This window comes from Formica exsecta, unplaced genomic scaffold (genome assembly GCF_003651465.1).
Source record: "Formica exsecta isolate Colony F162 unplaced genomic scaffold, ASM365146v1 scaffold233, whole genome shotgun sequence".
In the NCBI taxonomy this organism is placed as follows: Eukaryota; Metazoa; Arthropoda; class Insecta; order Hymenoptera; family Formicidae; genus Formica; species Formica exsecta.
In genome coordinates this window covers 1,206,113-1,229,270 of record NW_021849616.1, presented here as the reverse complement: position 1 = coordinate 1,229,270, position 23,158 = coordinate 1,206,113, and the positions used below count along the sequence as shown (strand labels likewise).

Genomic DNA, 23,158 nt, shown 5'->3' with positions numbered 1-23,158 from the left:
TGGCGTATAATTAATTATAATTATGCAAGATCTAGTAAAATATGCAAGATCGGTGTAAAATTAAGCACAATATGTTTAGATGCTTGTGAATTTAAAAAAAAGTAACGCGCGCACACACATATATATGTAGCAATTGTGTACATTGTTCAAAATCCTCTCCAAAAGAGTTCTTCAAAAAACGCTTCCCTTTTGAAGACTGTCTAAATAGAAGACAGTATTCTGGAGTTGACGTACACAACTCTTGATTATAGAAAGAGAGCGCGAAATTTCGCGTATGCAAGGTACATCGGAATGAGGGGGTGGGAGAGGGAGAGGAAAGTTTCGCGGTATCATGAGCTATGCACTCTTCAAAAAGTATGAACGAACGAGCGAAGAAGCGATCCATTAGGTAGGAAGCCCCGGCTGACACGCCCTGACGCTATCAAAACACGCCTTAAAACTTATATTCCAGCGGTGGTGCGACGGTGGTAGTAGGAAAGCCGCGTACGTGAGATAAAATAACAGAGTGTAGTTAACAGGCTTGGGTAAAAATATTCACGCTAGCTTCCATATCTCTCTCTCGCGCTCCCGCCCTCCATCCCGCACCTCCCTCTCAATTTAACCGCGTCTACGTCTCTCTCTTTCTCTTTCTCTCTTTATCTCTTTCTACCATCCTTGCTTATTCCTGCGCGTTTTTCAGACTCGTATTCCGAAAATTCACAAACGTCCGTATCATTCGCGCGATGGCATCGATTAATCGATACGTTCGTAAAAACAGAGCCTGCACTTGTGTTTGCGTCCTCACAAAGTAATTTTAATTTACCTTCCAATGCGTTGATTATACTTACAAAAAAAAAATGTTTGTATTTATACATACTTTACGATCATTATTAAAATGGATAAAGAGAATCTCTCGTGTTGTCCTTCCTTTCCCTATATATTAATTAGGAATCTCAATTTTGTATATGATATAACTGAGATTAAAGGTGTCGCCTCTCCTTTAATTTAATTATCTGAAATATATTTCCGGTAAGAAAATTTCTATTATAATACCTAAATCGCTAAAATGACGAAATTTATTAATTACAAAATTTAATAATGTAATAAAAAATTTGTATAAAAAATTCATAATTTATAATTAATAAATCAAAATTGTATCGTTACTTGGCTATTAATAGATTGTGTCTCATATATAAGAGAAGGAAATAAAAAAAGAAAAAGAGAAACGAGAAAGAGTTTCGAGGTTAATACATTATATACAGAAAAATGTGGGGTTAAGCGATCACGAACCTGATATCAGTTGATAGGATTTCGGCATCTTCATACGATTATACAGTTGACGGCTCTTCTGACACAGTAAAAATAAAAAAAAAGATTGATATTTCCTACGTTTACACAATCCCGCACATCTCGTACCTCTTTCGATTACATATGTAACGTCTTCTTTTAAATTTAACTTGCACTGCCATCTATGGCTGTGCAGCCAATAACAATATATCAAGTAAACTCGGTTGACAAGATCTACATTTTTCAGTTTTATAATCGCGAATCTAGCGAGTTCAATCGGTAATCACGCAAATGTATGTACCAACAGCAGCATATTTTTAATAGCGTGTGTCTCGCAAGAATATCGATCGAGAGGTTAGGTGCGCTTTGCATGACATCGGATGATAATATTTTACAAATATCGCGGTATCTGCAAATTAATCAGAAAATTCCGCATACCTGATGCAAGAGTCAGATGTCAGGTGCAATATGTGCAGACATGTATAGCGTCGAATTGCTGAACTTCCGTCAAAAATTGCAAGGGATGTAATTGCATTCGTTATACTCCATGTTGCATCATTCTACAAGATATATATATAAAAGAAAACATTTTAGAGAATAGCATCCCAATCATTGACCGAACATTTTAGAATAAATATCCCAATCATTGATCATCAATTATTAATCGATTAACAATTATCGCGATGCAAAGCAAGCTTTCTCTTTAAAAACATATGGAATATTACGTCTTAAAATACCTGTGACGTCTTAAAATAGCTGTGTAAAATACCTGTTAAAATACTCTATCCAATCGTCGTTCGAACGAAAGTCTGACGCCTACGTTGCAACACGACGCGTTACCATATTTGGCAAACACTTTGGAAACATTACAAGCACTTGCGAAATCGGCGATAAAATCGAAGGCAGGATGTGGAAGGCAGGATCGGGAGAATGCGATGTAAATTTTCGATATCTGGAATAGACGCGAGAGCACGAGAGAGCGCGGACGAGAGGGACGTTGCAGCGCGACGCGATCAAGGTTTCACTTCGAATATGGCGGGAATGCGGATGGCGCGTCGAACGATCGAAATTCGCGTCGCTGCGCATGCGCGGGCGAGTGGCGCGCATTCGCGCGGTCGCGACGGCGCGGCGGGCTTGCGAATTGGACTTTAGCTCCGACGTTACAGCGCGGCAAACGAATCCGATTGGACAGCGTGGCCACGAAGGCCACATCCGGCCGCGGCCGCCGCAGTATTGGTCGATCGCGCGCGACGGCATCAGCAACAGCAGCGGTAGTGGCAGCGAAGTTGGCCGAATTTCCTATATATATTATTGATAAATAGCTCGCGTCGTTGCTCGTGTGACTTTCCGAGACGGTTAAGAACAGCCGACTTCGTATCGTGCGTGAATGTGCGTGACCTCGTCGTCGGGAGAGAGGCGTAATTAATAAATGTAATATATAAATATTAATTATATAATCATAAGTTATAATTAATGAAAAATTATTATCAAGAATTCTCGTACTGGAAACGAATCCAGAAATATCCAGAATTTTAACGTAACTTTTACGTAATCACATTAGCCACCGTAACTGTAATTGTCACAATTCATAATTACGTTAAAATGACGGCAAAGTATATGTACATAGCCTTTCTAAACCCGTCTATTGACTATACAAATATCTGAAATAATATTTTTCCTGCTCCAGAAAGCGAGTATTCTTCCTCTTTTTTTTTTTCCTCGCTCCTGCGTCCGCTGGGGACAAGCGTGAAGAGGAAGCTCGCGGCGAGGACATCATCAGTCGTCGACACCGGTATCCCCAGAGTCTTCGACACGGGGTTGAATCTCGAATTAGTATTAACGTCGCGACTCTTTCGTTCGCTTTTACTAAAGCAAACATTCGCGGCAAAAACCTAGCGTCGATGCCGCGCGACGACAGTTCTCACTTAAATAGTCACTATGACTCCTCTTACGTATATTTTTAAGCCGTATCCTAAATCCTTTTAAATTTTTTTTAATAAATTCCCGATTATAATTACATCTTTTCTTATATTTTTATAGTTTATCATATTTTCAAGCTTTTATCGCGTACATCTTCCTTTTAAACTCTCATTAATATTCAAGAATAACGAAAAGCCAAATGAGGTCCAAAAATACGGCAATTATACGATAGTCGAAAGGGGGATAAGACGGCCCCTTCCGCCTTTCCATCGATATCGATGCTAACGCCGGCGCTAAAACGAGCCTTGTTCGCAGGGACTAATCCACGGGAGATCTTCATCGCGCGAACAACGGCAAACAAACGAAATCGAACAATTTGTTTTCGTACGGCGGCTAATTAGCGGCCACTATCTGGCGCGCGTGTCTTGTTAGATGGAAAGAACAAGGAGAGTCAATGGGAAAGAGGAGTGAAGGAGAGAATATATAGAAATATAAGTGGTACACACACGAAAACTGGCAAGATATACACACGGGAAGAATGAGAAAGAGAAAGGAAGCGCGACGGGGACGGGGATGGGGACTGGGACGACGACGACGATGACGACGACGACGGGAGAGGGGAGGGGAACAGGGAAAAGCAGCGGCAAAGCAGCACGGAGACGAGGCGACAAAATCAATTATTTTGTTAAACAACAAGCCGTGTTATGTTAGGTTTGCCAAAATAACCAAAACAACGCTGCCGCGGTTCGTACGCGCCGCGCGCGCGTTTCGTGATACGCCGGTTCATTCATCCGCGCCCAACCATTTCCATTCATCCTTTCGCCACGAGAAATTATCGCGATAATCGGCCGCAAAGCGGTTTTTCCGCTCCGCAGGTGAAACGCGCGCGTTCTCGTCTCAATATAAATGTTATTCATTATTATTGTTATACGCATTATATCGTGTATACGCGCGCGATATGGGTTTATATGCTTTATTGGAGTTTTGCCGGAGAGATCGACGGCGCAACGTAATATCGCAGAGAATTAATTAATTTCCAATTCCGATATCTCCTCAGGCTAAAAATGTTTGCCGCGATATATCCGACTTTTTCAATGTGTAGAATCGAATGTGTAGTATCTTGTATGTGAGGGGGAAATATTTCGTTTATATAACGATGTAAAAAAATAGAACGTCGGTATCATAAATTTTTCGAGAAAGTCAATTATCTTTTTCACACAAATATTTTTCTTTTAACAATAAGCTAGATAATTTCAGTCGAAAGTATATATCGAAATTACTACTTTCTTTAAATTTCTTAGAGGATGTATAAAAAAGATATCCGCGATTCTATCATCACTTCATTTCTTTGCACGCACTATTGGCACGCACGTTTTTCCTATTCGATTAATTAATTGGCGTATAATTAATTATAATTATGCAAGATCTAGTAAAATATGCAAGATCGGTGTAAAATTAAGCACAATATGTTTAGATGCTTGTGAATTTAAAAAAAAGTAACGCGCGCACACACATATATATGTAGCAATTGTGTACATTGTTCAAAATCCTCTCCAAAAGAGTTCTTCAAAAAACGCTTCCCTTTTGAAGACTGTCTAAATAGAAGACAGTATTCTGGAGTTGACGTACACAACTCTTGATTATAGAAAGAGAGCGCGAAATTTCGCGTATGCAAGGTACATCGGAATGAGGGGGTGGGAGAGGGAGAGGAAAGTTTCGCGGTATCATGAGCTATGCACTCTTCAAAAAGTATGAACGAACGAGCGAAGAAGCGATCCATTAGGTAGGAAGCCCCGGCTGACACGCCCTGACGCTATCAAAACACGCCTTAAAACTTATATTCCAGCGGTGGTGCGACGGTGGTAGTAGGAAAGCCGCGTACGTGAGATAAAATAACAGAGTGTAGTTAACAGGCTTGGGTAAAAATATTCACGCTAGCTTCCATATCTCTCTCTCGCGCTCCCGCCCTCCATCCCGCACCTCCCTCTCAATTTAACCGCGTCTACGTCTCTCTCTTTCTCTTTCTCTCTTTATCTCTTTCTACCATCCTTGCTTATTCCTGCGCGTTTTTCAGACTCGTATTCCGAAAATTCACAAACGTCCGTATCATTCGCGCGATGGCATCGATTAATCGATACGTTCGTAAAAACAGAGCCTGCACTTGTGTTTGCGTCCTCACAAAGTAATTTTAATTTACCTTCCAATGCGTTGATTATACTTACAAAAAAAAAATGTTTGTATTTATACATACTTTACGATCATTATTAAAATGGATAAAGAGAATCTCTCGTGTTGTCCTTCCTTTCCCTATATATTAATTAGGAATCTCAATTTTGTATATGATATAACTGAGATTAAAGGTGTCGCCTCTCCTTTAATTTAATTATCTGAAATATATTTCCGGTAAGAAAATTTCTATTATAATACCTAAATCGCTAAAATGACGAAATTTATTAATTACAAAATTTAATAATGTAATAAAAAATTTGTATAAAAAATTCATAATTTATAATTAATAAATCAAAATTGTATCGTTACTTGGCTATTAATAGATTGTGTCTCATATATAAGAGAAGGAAATAAAAAAAGAAAAAGAGAAACGAGAAAGAGTTTCGAGGTTAATACATTATATACAGAAAAATGTGGGGTTAAGCGATCACGAACCTGATATCAGTTGATAGGATTTCGGCATCTTCATACGATTATACAGTTGACGGCTCTTCTGACACAGTAAAAATAAAAAAAAAGATTGATATTTCCTACGTTTACACAATCCCGCACATCTCGTACCTCTTTCGATTACATATGTAACGTCTTCTTTTAAATTTAACTTGCACTGCCATCTATGGCTGTGCAGCCAATAACAATATATCAAGTAAACTCGGTTGACAAGATCTACATTTTTCAGTTTTATAATCGCGAATCTAGCGAGTTCAATCGGTAATCACGCAAATGTATGTACCAACAGCAGCATATTTTTAATAGCGTGTGTCTCGCAAGAATATCGATCGAGAGGTTAGGTGCGCTTTGCATGACATCGGATGATAATATTTTACAAATATCGCGGTATCTGCAAATTAATCAGAAAATTCCGCATACCTGATGCAAGAGTCAGATGTCAGGTGCAATATGTGCAGACATGTATAGCGTCGAATTGCTGAACTTCCGTCAAAAATTGCAAGGGATGTAATTGCATTCGTTATACTCCATGTTGCATCATTCTACAAGATATATATATAAAAGAAAACATTTTAGAGAATAGCATCCCAATCATTGACCGAACATTTTAGAATAAATATCCCAATCATTGATCATCAATTATTAATCGATTAACAATTATCGCGATGCAAAGCAAGCTTTCTCTTTAAAAACATATGGAATATTACGTCTTAAAATACCTGTGACGTCTTAAAATAGCTGTGTAAAATACCTGTTAAAATACTCTATCCAATCGTCGTTCGAACGAAAGTCTGACGCCTACGTTGCAACACGACGCGTTACCATATTTGGCAAACACTTTGGAAACATTACAAGCACTTGCGAAATCGGCGATAAAATCGAAGGCAGGATGTGGAAGGCAGGATCGGGAGAATGCGATGTAAATTTTCGATATCTGGAATAGACGCGAGAGCACGAGAGAGCGCGGACGAGAGGGACGTTGCAGCGCGACGCGATCAAGGTTTCACTTCGAATATGGCGGGAATGCGGATGGCGCGTCGAACGATCGAAATTCGCGTCGCTGCGCATGCGCGGGCGAGTGGCGCGCATTCGCGCGGTCGCGACGGCGCGGCGGGCTTGCGAATTGGACTTTAGCTCCGACGTTACAGCGCGGCAAACGAATCCGATTGGACAGCGTGGCCACGAAGGCCACATCCGGCCGCGGCCGCCGCAGTATTGGTCGATCGCGCGCGACGGCATCAGCAACAGCAGCGGTAGTGGCAGCGAAGTTGGCCGAATTTCCTATATATATTATTGATAAATAGCTCGCGTCGTTGCTCGTGTGACTTTCCGAGACGGTTAAGAACAGCCGACTTCGTATCGTGCGTGAATGTGCGTGACCTCGTCGTCGGGAGAGAGGCGTTTTCGCGCAGGAGCGTTCGAGCGTGCTCTCCTCGCGAAGAAGAAAGAAAAGTGTGGTGGTGTTCCATGAACGAGCAACTACACGTACGACGTACCGTGACGACAGTTACGTGAGAAGAGAGAGAAGGAGAAGGAAAGAGATAGAGAGAGAGAGAGAGAGATAGAGGGAGAGAACGCGCGCGCGTCGCTTCGCAAACGGAGATCGGTGGTGGACGAGAGCAGCCGAGCGCGGACGACGGGATTATCGTACGTTTGGGTGTGACGGGACGTGTCGCGATACAGTGTGGACGATTCGGACCGGCAAATTGCACGGATAGTGTTGTGTACGCGGGCCCCCCAAAAGGGCAGGCCCTGGCAGCGTTCCTCGCGAGAGCCTGCGGCGCTATCCCACGAGAGAGCATGCCGAGCCCGGCCACGAAGAGGTGAGAGCGAGCGAGATAGAGATAGGGAGGGAGCATGCGAGCGAGCGAGAGAGCGCGAGCGTGGTAGTGAGAGGAGTGAGAGGGAGAAGAAAGAAAGAAAGAGAGAGACGCACAGAGACGGCGCGCGCGAGCGAGCAAGAAAGGAGAGCGTGCGTTGTAACCCGTGGATCCGAGGGAAGCGACTACCTCTCTTCGAGGCTGTTTTTTGCTCCGCCATTGTACGATCGCGAGAAACGGAACGACCGAACGTCGCGGTGGCGGCATCGCGGAGGAAATCGTTCTCGTTTTCTCTCCAGCATACAGATCGTCGGGCGTGTTTCTGTACGGCGGGCGTCTTCGCGTTGCATCGACATCGAGGAGAACAAGGAGGAGGTGGAGTAGGAGGAGGAGGAGGAGGAGGAGGATATCGTCGTCGCGGCCCTCGTACCGTGTCGTTGCCTGCGTGTCCGCGTTTTTACGTGCGTGTATGCGGCTCCGCCGGGTGTTCCTCGACGCGGCGAGTATCGCGCTCGATACTCGCCGCCGTTGAACGGAGTGCGGGAGTGCGACGACGGGGATTCATTCGGTGCGCGAGAATAGTGGTCGATTCCTGGTAAAGAGCAGCCAAGTGTCCTTTCGTCGAGACACTCGCGTTCGTGTATACACCCTGGCGCGCAGTAGCGAGAAACCCGTCTTGTGCCATCGTGTAGCTGTTAACGAGCTCGTGTTGACGAGGACACGAGGAGTCGCGTGCTTTCGGCGGGCATTTTCGTTCCCGTTTGTTCCTCCTACTTACTAACCGTTAGGTCCTTGATCTTTCTTCTAGCGATAGCTATTATCTCTCATTACAGATAGTATGATAATAGTATTAATAGAGTAGATTAATAAAAGCCGGCTCTGTACATATTGCGATCGCGTGTACGTGGAACTTGGCTCTATATTCGAAATCCGTGCGGCGCGTTATGCAACAGACGCCGCGCGCGCGATCGACGTCGAGGAGGAGGAGGAGAAAGCGCGCGGCTCTCGTTCTCTCGCGGCTTCGTCGCCGTCTGTTTTTATTAATCGTGCTCGTATCCGCCGCCGTCACCGTCGTCATCGCCGCCGCCGCCGCCGCCGCCGCCGCGAGCGTATCACGTGGTGATGCGTCAGACCGTGTGTCGCTGCTTTAATTTACCTTGTGTATTACACACAAGCGTATCCGTATATACATATATTGTTTGTGTGTAATTATACGATACGGTCGCGCCGACCGGAAAGCATGTAGAGCGTATTCCTACGGAGGAGAATTCGCACTCTCGGGAGAGTCCTACTCTCTACGCCCTTTTCTCTCTTTCTCTTTTTCTCCTATATTCGACTGACTCTTCTCAACTCTTCGGCGCCTCATCCCGTCCCATCTCATCCTCCTTTCGTATTCCCTACGCCGGTATTCTCCCGGCGAAATTCCTCTCCCTCCAGACTTTTTATCGGCATACTCGTACCCGGTCCTCGCGCATCCCGTTTGCGGTTTTTTTCCGCTAAAACTGTCATCTCTCTTTGTCTCGCTGTCGCTCTCTGTCTCGGTCAACAATACGCATGATTGGCCCCGCCACGGAGAAATATCGGTCTGTTTCCGGCGCGATTGCATACGCCGCAATTTGTGTTATGATTTTTCTCGCCATTATTTATTATAATAATTATAGAGTATATGATTTGCAGTTTTTTCCTCCCTATAAAGCGAGGGTCTTGGTTCGGGATATCTTAATCTCGTTGGATTTTGAAAGATGATATTGAAACAATATATTTGATTTTTTAACAAAATAATCTTTATTTAACTTTGTAATAATATTTATCTTGCGCGCTATAACATCTCCACGTCGTTGATAACCGGGTGTTTCGATAAGAAGGGCATTTGAAAGGGCAAGAGAAGAAATTTGATACATGATCTTAGATCAGCTGATTTTTGCGCTTCGGAATATATGTTTTTTAATGTAAAAAGATATTTATAAGCGCATCGGATTTTTTCCATCGAATTGATCGAAATTTCGTCGTCGTGTCATCACGAGTAATCATGAGTCATTTGTATATATCGGGTGTATCGAAGAGTGTATCATCTATAATTGTTCTCGACATATCTCTCTGTCGATTTTATTTTATTTTTCAATCAAATCGCGCAAATTTTGTGTATTTGCACGCATTGTCACGATACGATTACGTTTATTGCGCAATATTATTTACGCTGAAATAGCCGTAAACATTGTAACTATAGTAACGTAATATACTGAAATACACTTTGCGAGTTTGAAAAAAAAAAGATCTTATTACATAATACTACAATTAAAATTATTTTTAATGTAAAGCTGTAAGAAACGAAAGGAGTGCACAGTTTTGCAACGTATTAAGAGAAAGATCGATTATTTTAAACAATTTGCTATTTTGAAATTTGTTCTAAATAATACGCAATGTGGATATGAAATCTATCATAAATATAAAAGTATATATGAAGCTTGAGAGTTTCTTGATTAGTGATACATACAAGATTCATAGTGATAAGATAAAATTAAACTGAAAATTAAATTGTAATACTGTAAATATACTCAACGAAAAAAAAGAAACATGATTCATTTATTGCACAGAGACAGAGAGCGCTTGGGGAAATATATTTAAAATTTAATTAGTATTTAATGTATATTCAATTTTTGTGATATATCGCAATATACAGCTTTAGAAAAATGGTAATTATTATAGTTTTCCAAAATATTACGCAAGACAGCATTCGGAAAACAACAAAACTAAATTATTTTAAAGAAAAAAAAATATGAAGAAAGGGAGGGAGAGTAAACAAGCGTAATCGCGTGAAAAACGAAAGTTGCAATACCTTTTGTATTAAGGTACATCGAATCTGCACTGGTTCGATGGTACTCACAGAGAGACGCGAGTACTCGACCGTAAAATACTTTCCTGAAATTAAGCTAATGAATATAATTTACAGCTTTCGCTATAGAAGCGCGCATCTTTTGTGAATCCGAGCACGTTGTAATATTTAGCGTTATTTATTTATTCTTTTCTTTTCCAGGACACACAGGAGAAAAGCGGTGTACGGAACGCGGTGCACCAGATAATTCTGATCTCGACGAAAATATTTTAATAGCATCGCTGTTTACGTCATCTCATTGTAGCGAGCAGTGAGAGATTGCTGTTGCGAATTATTATTGTTATTACAAAGTTTGACTCTGGAAAATAATCATCCTGAAAACTGAACAACGCTATTGCAACGATTACAAACGAATCATCGTCGGTGTGATACCGGAATGTTTTCGCCTATATTGCAAGAGAACACGTTGGAATACATTTAAACGAGACATCAAGTATGCTACGCTTCTTCAAATGTGGAAATGAAGTGAGTTACATTTGTGTTTATGACTACGCAATATTATACTGATTCTTTAGAACGAAGTCGAGCGAGCTTAGCGAGCTTATACTTTCAACATTGCTCCACGGCTGTACTTATCTATGTAGCTTTAAAAATGTTATGTAATTTTGCGTAACGCATAGATAACCCCGTTTTAGCATGCGATGATTAAAGGGCTTGACAACTATTAAGTTTTTTAGAGTTTCCTATTATGAAAAATATATATGGGATTTATTTGTATATCGAGAGTAGTTTTATTTATTTCAATTTAGATAAAAATTTTTCACTTTTCATTTAAAATTTTCTCGATTGTAGTAACTCGATAGTTACAAAAGAGTTAAAAAATGCTTTATTTTTCTATTTCTTGAAATAAATAAATGTAAAGTAATAACAAAACATGATGTAATATTTTGATTTTTTGCAGGAGAGCAATATCGTCTTATGATAAACAATGGGAGTAAATGATCGATAACATGAGAGAAACTGTGGAAACGACGTAATTACCGTGGCCGTAAGGATGGCAGGCCAGTAAATCAGACTGTATATTAAAAATACAAGAGAAACACAGCAGAGGACAAAGAAAGGGACAAGTCGAATAGTCAATCTAGGGTGGTGGACGGTAAGGGAGGCAGGACTGAGCCGTGTAGTAATGGATGAATGGGAGTGAGCGCAGTGCACGGGGAGCGCAGGAGTGGCGGGCGCGCACGTTGTGGCACGTCGTGGGAGCCTCTGGATGTGGAGGCCGCGGCACTGGCAACGTCAGTGGCAGTGATGGCCCCTGCTCTGACGGAAGACGGTCCTCAAAAGCCTGAAAACTTGCTCCCTACCCTACCAGCAGTTGCCAGCGGCTTTCTGTCCGCCGAGCAGGCCACGCAGGTGTGCCAGAACCGTGAGATCTTGACCAAGTTCGTGGTGCCGGCAAACGTGCAACCGTCGAAGATCGACGAACAGTGCTTGCGCGGTATCTCGAAGGACCTCATACGCGATGTCATTAATTCCAAGTACGCTAACGATTTTGACTCGCTATCCGCGTTCGCAAACGCGTCCGACTTGATCGGATCGAGAAACGGTACGGCAGCGTGTCTGCAACAGCAGGCGGAACAGGAGGACTTTGAGCGGCCGGTCACGCTGCCGGACGCTGGTCACGCCGTAGGGAAGGTGATCGACATTATAATGAGCGACCCATCTATGGGTGATCAAACGAACAACATGGGTTTCTTGAAATCGAGCGTGGATTTGCCCTTAGCGGCTACTGAGATTGAAACGGGAGACAATAAGAATCTGGACGTCGATCAGATCATGGCCTTTGGCACCGATATCACCACCGAGCAATGCAACATAGGGAACGTCGCTGATATTGGGCACAACGTGGATGATATCTTGCAGGTCATTAATTCGATAGAAGACGCGGAAAGTGTCGAGAACATTTCCGCCGGTGGCGGCGAGCCGGTGCAAAGCGCTGTCGATGGCGTGGAGATGTTTGCTATGCCCGAGGAGGGATTTGCGTCCTTCGAACGGGATTTACTTAATGGCGTGGATGTAATGAGTCTCTGCAATGAGAATATGAATATATCGGTGGACACGGTGGACCAACAGAAGTCTAACAGTTTGAAGTTACAACAGGACATTGTGGCGCAAAAGCAATTCGAAAGTGAGAGACGATGCGCGTTTTTATTAAGAAGATTGAGAAAACTTCAAGGGAGAATAGTGGGCAGACATGTGGCGGAGGAGAATACCGGTGTTCTCGAGTTGGCCCATCATGGAGTAAAGAAATATTTTCTGCAAGAATTGGTCAATATTGGTTCGAAATCCAATGTGAGAAATTTTCCTGAGATTAGCAGTAGTTTGCATTCGTTCTTACAAAGAATTGAGAAAATGTGCGTTGCCCAGAGTAACAGTGTGAATCGTCAGAGAGTGTGTTGTCGATATTTCGGTGGAGGATCGCGTGATAACGCAAGCGGCGGTACGTCCGGCAATAATGGCAATCGTCAGCCGGTATTCGGTACCCCTCAGGTTAAACTAAACGGTGAAGAAGTGGAAAGTGTGTCCGGAGCTTTGTCCACACAATTACACATTGTGGAATCTAACTTTGATTCGGATTGTACAGCATCCAGTAGTGGTGGAGAAAGTTGTGACGAAATGCAGACATTTAACAATCCTCATCAACAGAATCTACTCATGTAAGTTATCTGTGTATATATATATAAAGAAAAAAATTTAATATTAGTACTAAGCATATAAATGTATTTCACATGTTCTGCCTTTATTAGATTTATGCAATTTATCGATTATTTTCACTTTGTTGAAAAAGTATATTTTGAATGAAATAGAATTGATTTTAAAAGGAAAAAGGATATATATATATATATGTATTAGATGAATTTTTTATTTTAGAACGTGATAAAAGTATTTAAAATATCCCTGAAATAATATTTTGAAAAAGACATACATTCTTTTAAAAATATTTAAGTGTTACAAGTAATTATAACAAGCTCTATACAAATAGCATACACCAACTGGATTTTATTATTGTCAAAATCACATTATTCTTTGTATTATAAATAATTATATCAATAGTTCAAATATTTTTTAAAATTTTACTACATAAATTTGATTTCAATTCTTCCAAAAATTTGGCTTAATGCAATTTGAACAACTTAATTTTTAATGTTAACTATTGCAGCAGAAAAAATTAAAAAAATTTTATTTATATTTTTAGATCCTAATGTATTAAAATTTTTGAATTGTTAATTGTTTATAATTATTTATGCTTCAATAAAAAAGCAAACCGTACAGTTTTTTTTTAATTTGGCCTCTAATGTAAAGTTCGGAAAATCTTTGAGTATTTGTACACAAAATAAGTAGTATATATTATTACAATTGGAGAAAACAGACCGAATATGTTTTATGGCTCGGTTCTAATTTTTTTACTGCTTGTTTATTTACAAAATACTTTATATTGAAAATATGTTCATAATTTGTTTGACGTTTAGTATTCAGATTTGATTTAATGTTGCATCTCGTATTTCTGCATGTGTAATTGCAACGGTACTGTATATTATGTTTAAATTTAATGATTCTATAAGATAAAAGAAAGGAGGCGGACAATAAGGTTGAAATAATTTATTTAATTGGCTGGATTTATGCTTGTTAAGGTTTCCCAATATTCATATAGTTTCTACTTCTACTAATAGATTATATTGAGAGAGAGAGATTTATTACACAATGTATAATCTTTTGTAAATGAGTAGGCCAATCGTATTGTTACATTATTTGCACAGATCCAAAAGAGCAGCATGGAGATATGCACAGGATCGTGCAGGTGTAGCATCACGGTGGACCTGGCTGCAGGCGCAAATATCAGATTTAGAGTACAGAATTAGACAACATAACGATCTGCAACGGCAGATTAGGGCCGCGAAAGGCCTGGTTGTTCTCGAAAACGCGGAAACTGTTAACGGATACAGTGGCGCTTTACCAGGTTCTACTGGACGATACAATTCGCCTGAGGGTGAATTACCAGCTAGTAGAACGCGTCCATTTGTATGGAGTTTTTATAGAAAGCGAAAGCTTTTGCAAGTGGATAGGCTACATGAAGTTTCAAAGCGTGCAGCTAAAGCGTCAACAGTGAGATGCAATTGTGATCATGTGTTGCCTGCGTGTGCTTTATGTACAGGAAGGTTAGATCCAATGCAGCCACAAGAACCAATTGAACAACTTTCTGTACAGGAACGTGTAGCACTTGTTGATCCTAGTTTTCATTCAGTGTTGTCATTCCCCGATGGTACGTTTATATATACATGTACTCATTAATACACAATATAAAAATTTCTCTGGTCAAATTACAATAATCTAGTAAAGCTTATATCTTGTTACATAACTGCTTTGTTTTTCCTATAATCCATTTTTTAAATATCTAAATAAATTTTTAAACATTTTTGTCAAATTAGTGTCGAAAAACTTTGCACCTATAGCACACACATATGTTTATTGTAGAAATTGTACATGGAACCCATTTAGAAGCTATTATGAAATCAGTGGAGTGGCAGCAGAAAATGTTGAGAGGCAATATGCGAGCTACCCGTGTGAAAGATAAAGATAGCAATGAAAGAAGAAATAAAAAACTTCCCAACAGAACAAAATATACCGCGCGGTTAAAGAAATCATCCTCGACTATTCTTACAGCAAGTACATATCACGAAATTTCAGTCATTTTGTACAACTTTTTATTCTTGTCTAGTAAAAGAATGAGTCGCTCTATCAAGCTGTTGTTTCTCCGCGATATAAAATAACATATTTTTTTCTTATCCAGGGATCAAGAGAAAAATGTTGAAAAATGGTAAAAGAAATAGACTTGGCCATTCGGAGAGAAGCGTGCCTGGATTAAACAAGAAAAAAATATCAAAATTGCCAACTGAGGATGATGACGACATTAGCGCGCTTTCAAGTTCCAGCAAACACTCATCCCCAGTGCCTTCTCCATTGCAACATGTTACTGCCTCTTCGGAGAAAAATACTGTTAAAGAAAAAAGTTCCAATCCACATGGGTAAGCGACATATGATATTTTTACATCAATTTATGTTTTTTCTGTTTTTGTTAGCAAAATTTTGCTATATTAATTTCTCATATACTAAAGTTCCTATATTTTGGAAAGCAAACACTTTGAAAATATAAAATGGAGCACCATTAATGGTGCTCTCTATCTATGAAATTATCAATTAGTGATATATATCACTATTATTTCAATAAATGTCAAACATTTTATAATGATTGATATTTCAGGCGTTTGCGACAAAACTCATACGATATTGACAATATAGTCATCCCCTACAGTGTCGCTGCTTCAACGAGGCCTGAAAAATTACAATACAAGGAAATTTTAACACCAAAGTAAGATTTTAATAATTTACCGAGCTGTTGCTCCAATTTTTAAACAAGAGCTTATCTTAATTATCTTGATTATTTATATTATTGTATCATATAATATACATATATGTTTCTCGTACTATTAAAGATGGAGACTGTGCGACGAGCCCTCGAAAATGGATGTGAAGAATGGTGTAATGCACAGGCCTGGTCAGGACAGTGATGTAAGTGAATAAAGAGAGCTAATAAACGATAAAAAAAAGCAATTCAGTAAAATAAGATAACGTGATATTTTCTCTTTCGTAATTGTGTCAATTCAATGATTATATATGATTTTATCAGTTTGAAGACATGTCGGACGAAACAATCGCTTTGAGGCACGAGCGTAGCGAACGCGAGGAATATAAACGTTTCATGACATACCTTAGTATGCCGCATCAAACACGCATTCGTCACAATCGTCGTATCGACAGCAGAGCAGACAGTGGTGCGAACACACCAGGTACGTCGCCTCGCGTTTGATCGTGAATTTCAACTACTAAACGGCAATTATAAACAACAAAGATTTAGCATTATTTTAATATTATTCTGTATTTTTTAATAGTTTTTAATACCGAATCAATAAAATTATATTCTCTCGTAAAGAAAGTAAGTGTTGTTTTAGATCCTATGTCACCGCACGCAAGTAGTGACTTTGGTGGAGACGTGGTATCTCCGTTTACGTCTCCACCTGCCACTCCGTCTCAGGTGCAGGACACAGAACAGCCATCGGGTTTAGATTCGCACCGACCGTCTGCTTTACAAAACTCTTTTCGACGTCGTACCATGCCTGCTTTAAGACTAGGGAAGGACGATGCCGTGGCCGCATTTACCGAAGATGAAAATGAGGTGACACATAATAAACGATATATGTATATTGCGTTTAAATGAAAAAAGCAAACACTTTGAAAATATAAAATGGAGCACCATTAATGGTGCTCTCTATCTATGAAATTATCAATTAGTGATATATATCACTATTATTTCAATAAATGTCAAACATTTTATAATGATTGATATTTCAGGCGTTTGCGACAAAACTCATACGATATTGACAATATAGTCATCCCCTACAGTGTCGCTGCTTCAACGAGGCCTGAAAAATTACAATACAAGGAAATTTTAACACCAAAGTAAGATTTTAATAATTTACCGAGCTGTTGCTCCAATTTTTAAACAAGAGCTTATCTTAATTATCTTGATTATTTATATTATTGTATCATATAATATACATATATGTTTCTCGTACTATTAAAGATGGAGACTGTGCGACGAGCCCTCGAAAATGGATGTGAAGAATGGTGTAATGCACAGGCCTGGTCAGGACAGTGATGTAAGTGAATAAAGAGAGCTAATAAACGATAAAAAAAAGCAATTCAGTAAAATAAGATAACGTGATATTTTCTCTTTCGTAATTGTGTCAATTCAATGATTATATATGATTTTATCAGTTTGAAGACATGTCGGACGAAACAATCGCTTTGAGGCACGAGCGTAGCGAACGCGAGGAATATAAACGTTTCATGACATACCTTAGTATGCCGCATCAAACACGCATTCGTCACAATCGTCGTATCGACAGCAGAGCAGACAGTGGTGCGAACACACCAGGTACGTCGCCTCGCGTTTGATCGTGAATTTCAACTACTAAACGGCAATTATAAACAACAAAGATTTAGCATTATTTTAATATTATTCTGTATTTTTTAATAGTTTTTAATACCGAATCAATAAAATTATATTCTCTCGTAAAGAAAGTAAGTGTTGTTTTAGATCCTATGTCACCGCACGCAAGTAGTGACTTTGGTGGAGACGTGGTATCTCCGTTTACGTCTCCACCTGCCACTCCGTCTCAGGTGCAGGACACAGAACAGCCATCGGGTTTAGATTCGCACCGACCGTCTGCTTTACAAAACTCTTTTCGACGTCGTACCATGCCTGCTTTAAGACTAGGGAAGGACGATGCCGTGGCCGCATTTACCGAAGATGAAAATGAGGTGACACATAATAAACGATATATGTATATTGCGTTTAAATGAAAATATTAATACAAACATATTTTATAGCTCAAAATTTTTTTTGTACAGATTTTACCTTACGAGCCAAGAGTATTCCCGTTATCTGAAGAAGTTTATGACAAAATGTTGGAAGTGATGCCGGACGGACACTGGCAAGCTTCGTCGACGTCTCTATGTTCCCGCGACGAAGACAAGGGTGATGATGTACGTACATTGTACTTGTACTGATATATACCTTCGCATTAAATATCTAAGTCTGAGAAATTTGAATTATATAAAATATATATGGGTGCTATAGTATTGACTATTAATATACACTTTGAGCCAACTTTCATGGCTCCTCTCGAGGCTATTTCCGGTAAGCAGTGCCACTTGACGCTTCCTATACTTTTGTAACGTAATTCTCTAATTTTATTTTTCACATATTTCTTACACACAGACACACATACACACAGAATTAGAAAATTTTTACACGACAAAAATATCGCGTTAAATCAACGCAATCGTTATATATTTTCTATATACTTATAGAATCTTTTATACGATTCTCTAGTTTGCTCCTTGTTTCGCGCAGCTGCCGTATGAGAGCTTGCAACTTTAAATAGAATTTTTTGCAAAGCGATCACAATTGTGGATGTAGATGATTCCAGTGACCGTCGCTTGTATAACCATTCATATTTCTACGTTTCTAGGACGGGGAAATGGATTCTCCCGAATCGGATTCGACCGAATCTGCTTGTTGTGACATAGACGGTGAGGATCCCAATGATCCCGAATGGACAGTAGGTGACGATAGGGACACTGAAAAGGAGAGAATACGTCCGACGGCTAAGAGATAGGATATAAAACTCTTAATAAGTACAGTATGTCTACGTCGTCGTTACTATATGCAGAAGCTACCTGTCAATTGTTATATATACCTGTCGGTCATGTAACATTGCACCTTAAGTTAATGGTATTACGAATCTGTAAAGTGTATTATAAATATAAATTTTATAACTTCATTCTCTGCTTAAATTAATGGAAAGAACCTTAATTAATTATATTGCTCTTTTTTTAAGTATTGCTATTTTGGCCAAAGCATTAGAACTGTACGAGCGTCATAGTACATTTAGGATTATACTTGCATTACTGATCTTTTTCCCTTCTCTGTTATATAAATACACATAGTAGGTAGTATTAATTCTCTGAAAAAAGTGGAATCTCATGACAGTGGTTGAGCCGTTTTGTACAAAACTATATTTGTTACAATCACAGCTCTTCACTTAAAATAAAAGTGCCAATCGAAATGTTTTGTAGCACTGTGTACCTTCCAATATTGCGTGCTTTTTCTATTTTGTAAGAAAGAATACACTAATTTGTGTGACATTCTATGAAAAATGTTAATATACTACAGATGCTCTTGAATGTATATAAATTATAATTTTATCGTTATGTGAAAACTTGTATTTAAATCCTTGTATATTTTGCCCATCATTATGACTCTTGCACCTAATTTCGCAAATGTCGTAATTTATGTAACAGTCAAAATCAGTTAAGGAGTATGAATTTTCTTTTTTTTTTTTAGTATTAAGAATTCAGTTTTATTTCTCATATATGACCAAGTTGTGTCTTAAGATATTACTGGTAACATCGTATAGGTACAGGTAAGAGAGGACAATGCTATAAAAAAATTAAAATTATAAAAAAGGAGTTGTATAAATTTATGTATTATACAAGATATTCTTGACATAGTGTGTGAGAATTTAAAGTATATAAAACAAGTATGCGCTAATATTAAAAATGTATTATCAGTTAATTACTGATGCTCTGTATTTTGACTGTTATGTTCTTATCATTGGTATAATTTATGAAATATAAATTCATTTGTTAATTTAAGTTCATACTGAAAGTCTTGTGTCACTGTGATTTCGCGATTTTCTAATAGTCTGTGATACTACATGTATTTTCTTTCGTATTAAAAGTTTTATAACCAGGCAAATGTCTATGAATTCTTAAAAATCGCATGTGTTTGAATTTTGTATATCACTTTTACGAGATGCAAATAAAAATAGGTGACAACAAAATTGTTCTGTATTCATTTAGCAAATTGTACAATTACATTCATTTATTATACTATATGTATTTATATGCACATATACTCTTGTGAGAGATTATAATTTTTTCATCATTATAATAAAATAAACGGATCAATCAAAATATTGGATAATCTATTGTGTACATTATACAACGTGACTATGTGTGTGTGTTAAAATGTATTTACCATTATTCAAATATAAAATTATTTTTATTTTGTTTAAAAGATTTTGAAAATGAAAGTACAAAAACATGGTTTGATAGTGATCTGGCAAAAAATGTCACATATTATATTAATTATTTTTATCTAATCATATTCAAACCAATAATAAGTTTATTCAGGTATTCGTACCAAAATTAATGGTTGTGGTATCCAAAGTTTCTATATCCACTATAACCGCAAGATTTGTAGAGGAATACTTTGGAATACAAATTAGTCTGACCGTCTGATTTTCTTCACCTACAAATGTTGAATATACTTTCTTTAGTGTTTTAGCAAAATATATATAAAGGAATATTAGCAGAGTATCAAAATATGCACAAGTGGTCATACTGTAGTGTGAAAAGTGAGGAAATAAATTTATTATTTTACACAAATGCACTTAATAAAGCTAATGTCCTTTAATATAACTAAAACATAAGTAACTTTATCAAATTTTACTTTATGATATAATATTTACCTGTCCACAGTTTTGTTTCAAATTCATCTGTGTTACCCACAAAGTATATATCTGGACAGTAATTTATGATAAATGGGTCTTTTACTGAGTAAGGATGTACTGGTAATGTGTCTGGAGCAGTTGGACACATATGTCTCCAAACCAACGTTCTTTCCAGCCAATCTAAAGGAGAAATATCTGTCACACCAGTTGCTTTCACAATATCCTCAATCGGTTGACCACTGCTACCCATTATTATACGTTCAGCGACTTTGCCAATCCATGGATTAGTCACACCTTTGAAACTTTCAAATCTAGAAAACACATAACACTAGTTCAGAGCTATATTTGCACACAGATTAAATTTCGATTATGGCTCAGAATAAAAGCCTTTTCATAAGTCAGTAAAAAATGAGATATAGAAAATTAAATCTATTTTTATATATCATATTCTCTTTCTTTTTTAGCACACTCTATATTATTATTAAACACTACTTAAATTTGATTTAATTGTTAAATATAAGTGAATAAAAGTAGTTTTTTAAATCATATTTTTTTTCTACACAATAATAGAAAAGAAATCCATTTTTAACTAGTTTTAAATATATAGTCTTATCTTTTGTTCATTGAAGTCAAATGTAATTTACATCACAATCGGTATGTATATTTGCACAATACCTAGATGTTAGAGGCAGTATACATGGATGCAATGGTCTCTGAGGTAGCATTGTATTGACAGGATCATGTTGACCTGGCATTAAGGTGACGCAACAACATGTTGCTATTTTGGTGAGAAATGCATCTAGGAGTGTTGTTGCTACAGCGACTTCTTTTGCTATCGCGGCATCTTGTGCCTTCCCTTCAGCGTGCCCCATTAAAGTATTTGTCTTGGTAACAGTTTTCACGGAATTACCTGATATGTAATAGTAAAATGTACAAATAAAATCGTTTTATAATTAGAGACATAAGAATAGGTATATACCAGCAATAATAATTTGAACGACACAAGCGGCATTTTCTTGCACTATTTCATTTCCCGCCATGCCGCATATCCAGTCGGTTAAAAGACTTAATGATAAATCCTCCGAGTTATTTGCCAAGTCGAGCCCAGATAGAAACAACAGTTTTCCTTTGGACTTTGGTTGTGCCAGTGAACTTTTAGGCACGCAACCAGGAAAGCACCATTCCTTGATCTAAATAAGACATAAAAGCTTTGCATGATTTACATATACGAGAAATTGTAAGAATTCACACTTACCGCAAAATTATCATCTTTATCTTTATCTTTATGTCCTAATATGGCACATATGACACCTGTAACATAGTTCTTCAGCTCTATGTCTTCAACTAGTAATTTGATGCGTAACATTTCATCTTCCAAGAAAAGTTGATCCTTTTCTGAGCAATAATTTGATTTTGGCTCAGATAATGTGAGTTGATGATCTTCGCTTAACTCATGTAATATTGATGGCTTCCACTTTTGATGTTTATAGAGCGTACCAATTATTACACATTCTTCTCCTTCAAAATCTTCTAATTCTGCCAACTTTAGTATCTGAACTTTTCCTGAAAACAAGATAAATTGTTTTTTATTTATTTGAGTCTATAGTAATTGTGGCAACATACTTGTGTACATAAAGATTTTATATATTATTCTTAGAATATTTTTGTGCAAAGCAGCATTATACCAAGCTTACCCCATTTTGCAATAACTCGTGATATTAATACTGCTCTCAATTCTGCCAATCTTATTGAATATATGTGACAAAATTGCTTAGAAAAATCAATTAATTTATCATTAAAATCAATAGTCAAGTCTTCATATTGTACTTGCTGTCTTTCAAATTTTGGGGGGTTTTTGTTTCCCAGACTTGAAAGTAGGTTTCGATCAGATCCATTAGAAATTGGTGCCATTATTAATAATATTCTATAAAATTAATAAGGATAAACAAAATTATTATTATTTTAATAAGGATAGTTACACTGAAAGATAAAATTGATCAATATATATCTATTACTGTTTTTACACTACAGTATATTAATATAGATACACAAATAATATTCAGAAACTGCACTTTTTACTGGATTCTATATATCGATTACATTGAACTATCATTCAATCATTTTATATTTTTACAATTTTTATTTTGCAATATTAATTATTCGATTATGAATATATATCATATTTTGATTCTAACCTTCTGTTCTTATTCTATTCCCTTTGTTTTTTGTTATGTTAGAGAGATATTAAAAACTTTTACTTCCTTTTAATACTGAAATTTGTATTTTTTATTTTGTTTTTTCTTATCCGTGATACTTATATAATATTTATCACACACCATTGCATGCCATATCAGCGTTCTTTCCGTTCTCTCTTTTCGCGCCTTTTTTACTTTTATAAATTGGTAACTCGCTATCCACGGCTCGCAGGCCGTGTTCCGAAA

The 23,158-nt window shown here is 37.9% G+C and overlaps 2 protein-coding genes and 2 long non-coding RNA genes across 4 annotated transcripts; 1 reads left to right on the top strand and 3 right to left on the bottom strand.

The window, feature by feature from the left end:
• Positions 1 to 802: 802 nt before the first annotated feature.
• On the bottom strand, positions 803 to 2,310 carry LOC115235702. Its single transcript, XR_003884078.1, has 4 exons — positions 2,036 to 2,310; positions 1,705 to 1,826; positions 1,270 to 1,327; positions 803 to 992 (listed from the first exon to the last, which is right to left on the bottom strand). It is a non-coding gene; the product is annotated as an uncharacterized LOC115235702 (long non-coding RNA).
• Positions 2,311 to 5,383: 3,073 nt separating this feature from the next.
• On the bottom strand, positions 5,384 to 6,891 carry LOC115235701. Its single transcript, XR_003884077.1, has 4 exons — positions 6,617 to 6,891; positions 6,286 to 6,407; positions 5,851 to 5,908; positions 5,384 to 5,573 (listed from the first exon to the last, which is right to left on the bottom strand). It is a non-coding gene; the product is annotated as an uncharacterized LOC115235701 (long non-coding RNA).
• Positions 6,892 to 7,066: 175 nt separating this feature from the next.
• Positions 7,067 to 19,954, top strand: LOC115235700 (KAT8 regulatory NSL complex subunit 1). The gene is made up of 12 exons (XM_029807639.1): positions 7,067 to 7,688; positions 10,720 to 11,043; positions 11,480 to 13,235; positions 14,337 to 14,839; positions 15,052 to 15,243; positions 15,368 to 15,602; positions 15,839 to 15,946; positions 16,071 to 16,146; positions 16,265 to 16,424; positions 16,587 to 16,810; positions 18,049 to 18,183; positions 18,672 to 19,954. Exons 3-12 carry the CDS (start codon positions 11,713 to 11,715, stop codon positions 18,816 to 18,818), a joined length of 3,303 nt encoding a protein of 1,100 aa, XP_029663499.1. The 5' UTR covers positions 7,067 to 7,688; positions 10,720 to 11,043; positions 11,480 to 11,712; the 3' UTR covers positions 18,819 to 19,954.
• A 76-nt stretch (positions 19,955 to 20,030) lies between these two features.
• Positions 20,031 to 23,145, bottom strand: LOC115235699 (DNA polymerase delta small subunit-like). Its single transcript, XM_029807637.1, has 7 exons — positions 22,913 to 23,145; positions 22,412 to 22,641; positions 21,973 to 22,280; positions 21,697 to 21,907; positions 21,393 to 21,627; positions 20,736 to 21,028; positions 20,031 to 20,515 (listed from the first exon to the last, which is right to left on the bottom strand). Exons 2-7 carry the CDS (start codon positions 22,626 to 22,628, stop codon positions 20,394 to 20,396), a joined length of 1,386 nt encoding a protein of 461 aa, XP_029663497.1. The 5' UTR covers positions 22,629 to 22,641; positions 22,913 to 23,145; the 3' UTR covers positions 20,031 to 20,393.
• Between the last annotated feature and the right edge of the window lie 13 nt (positions 23,146 to 23,158).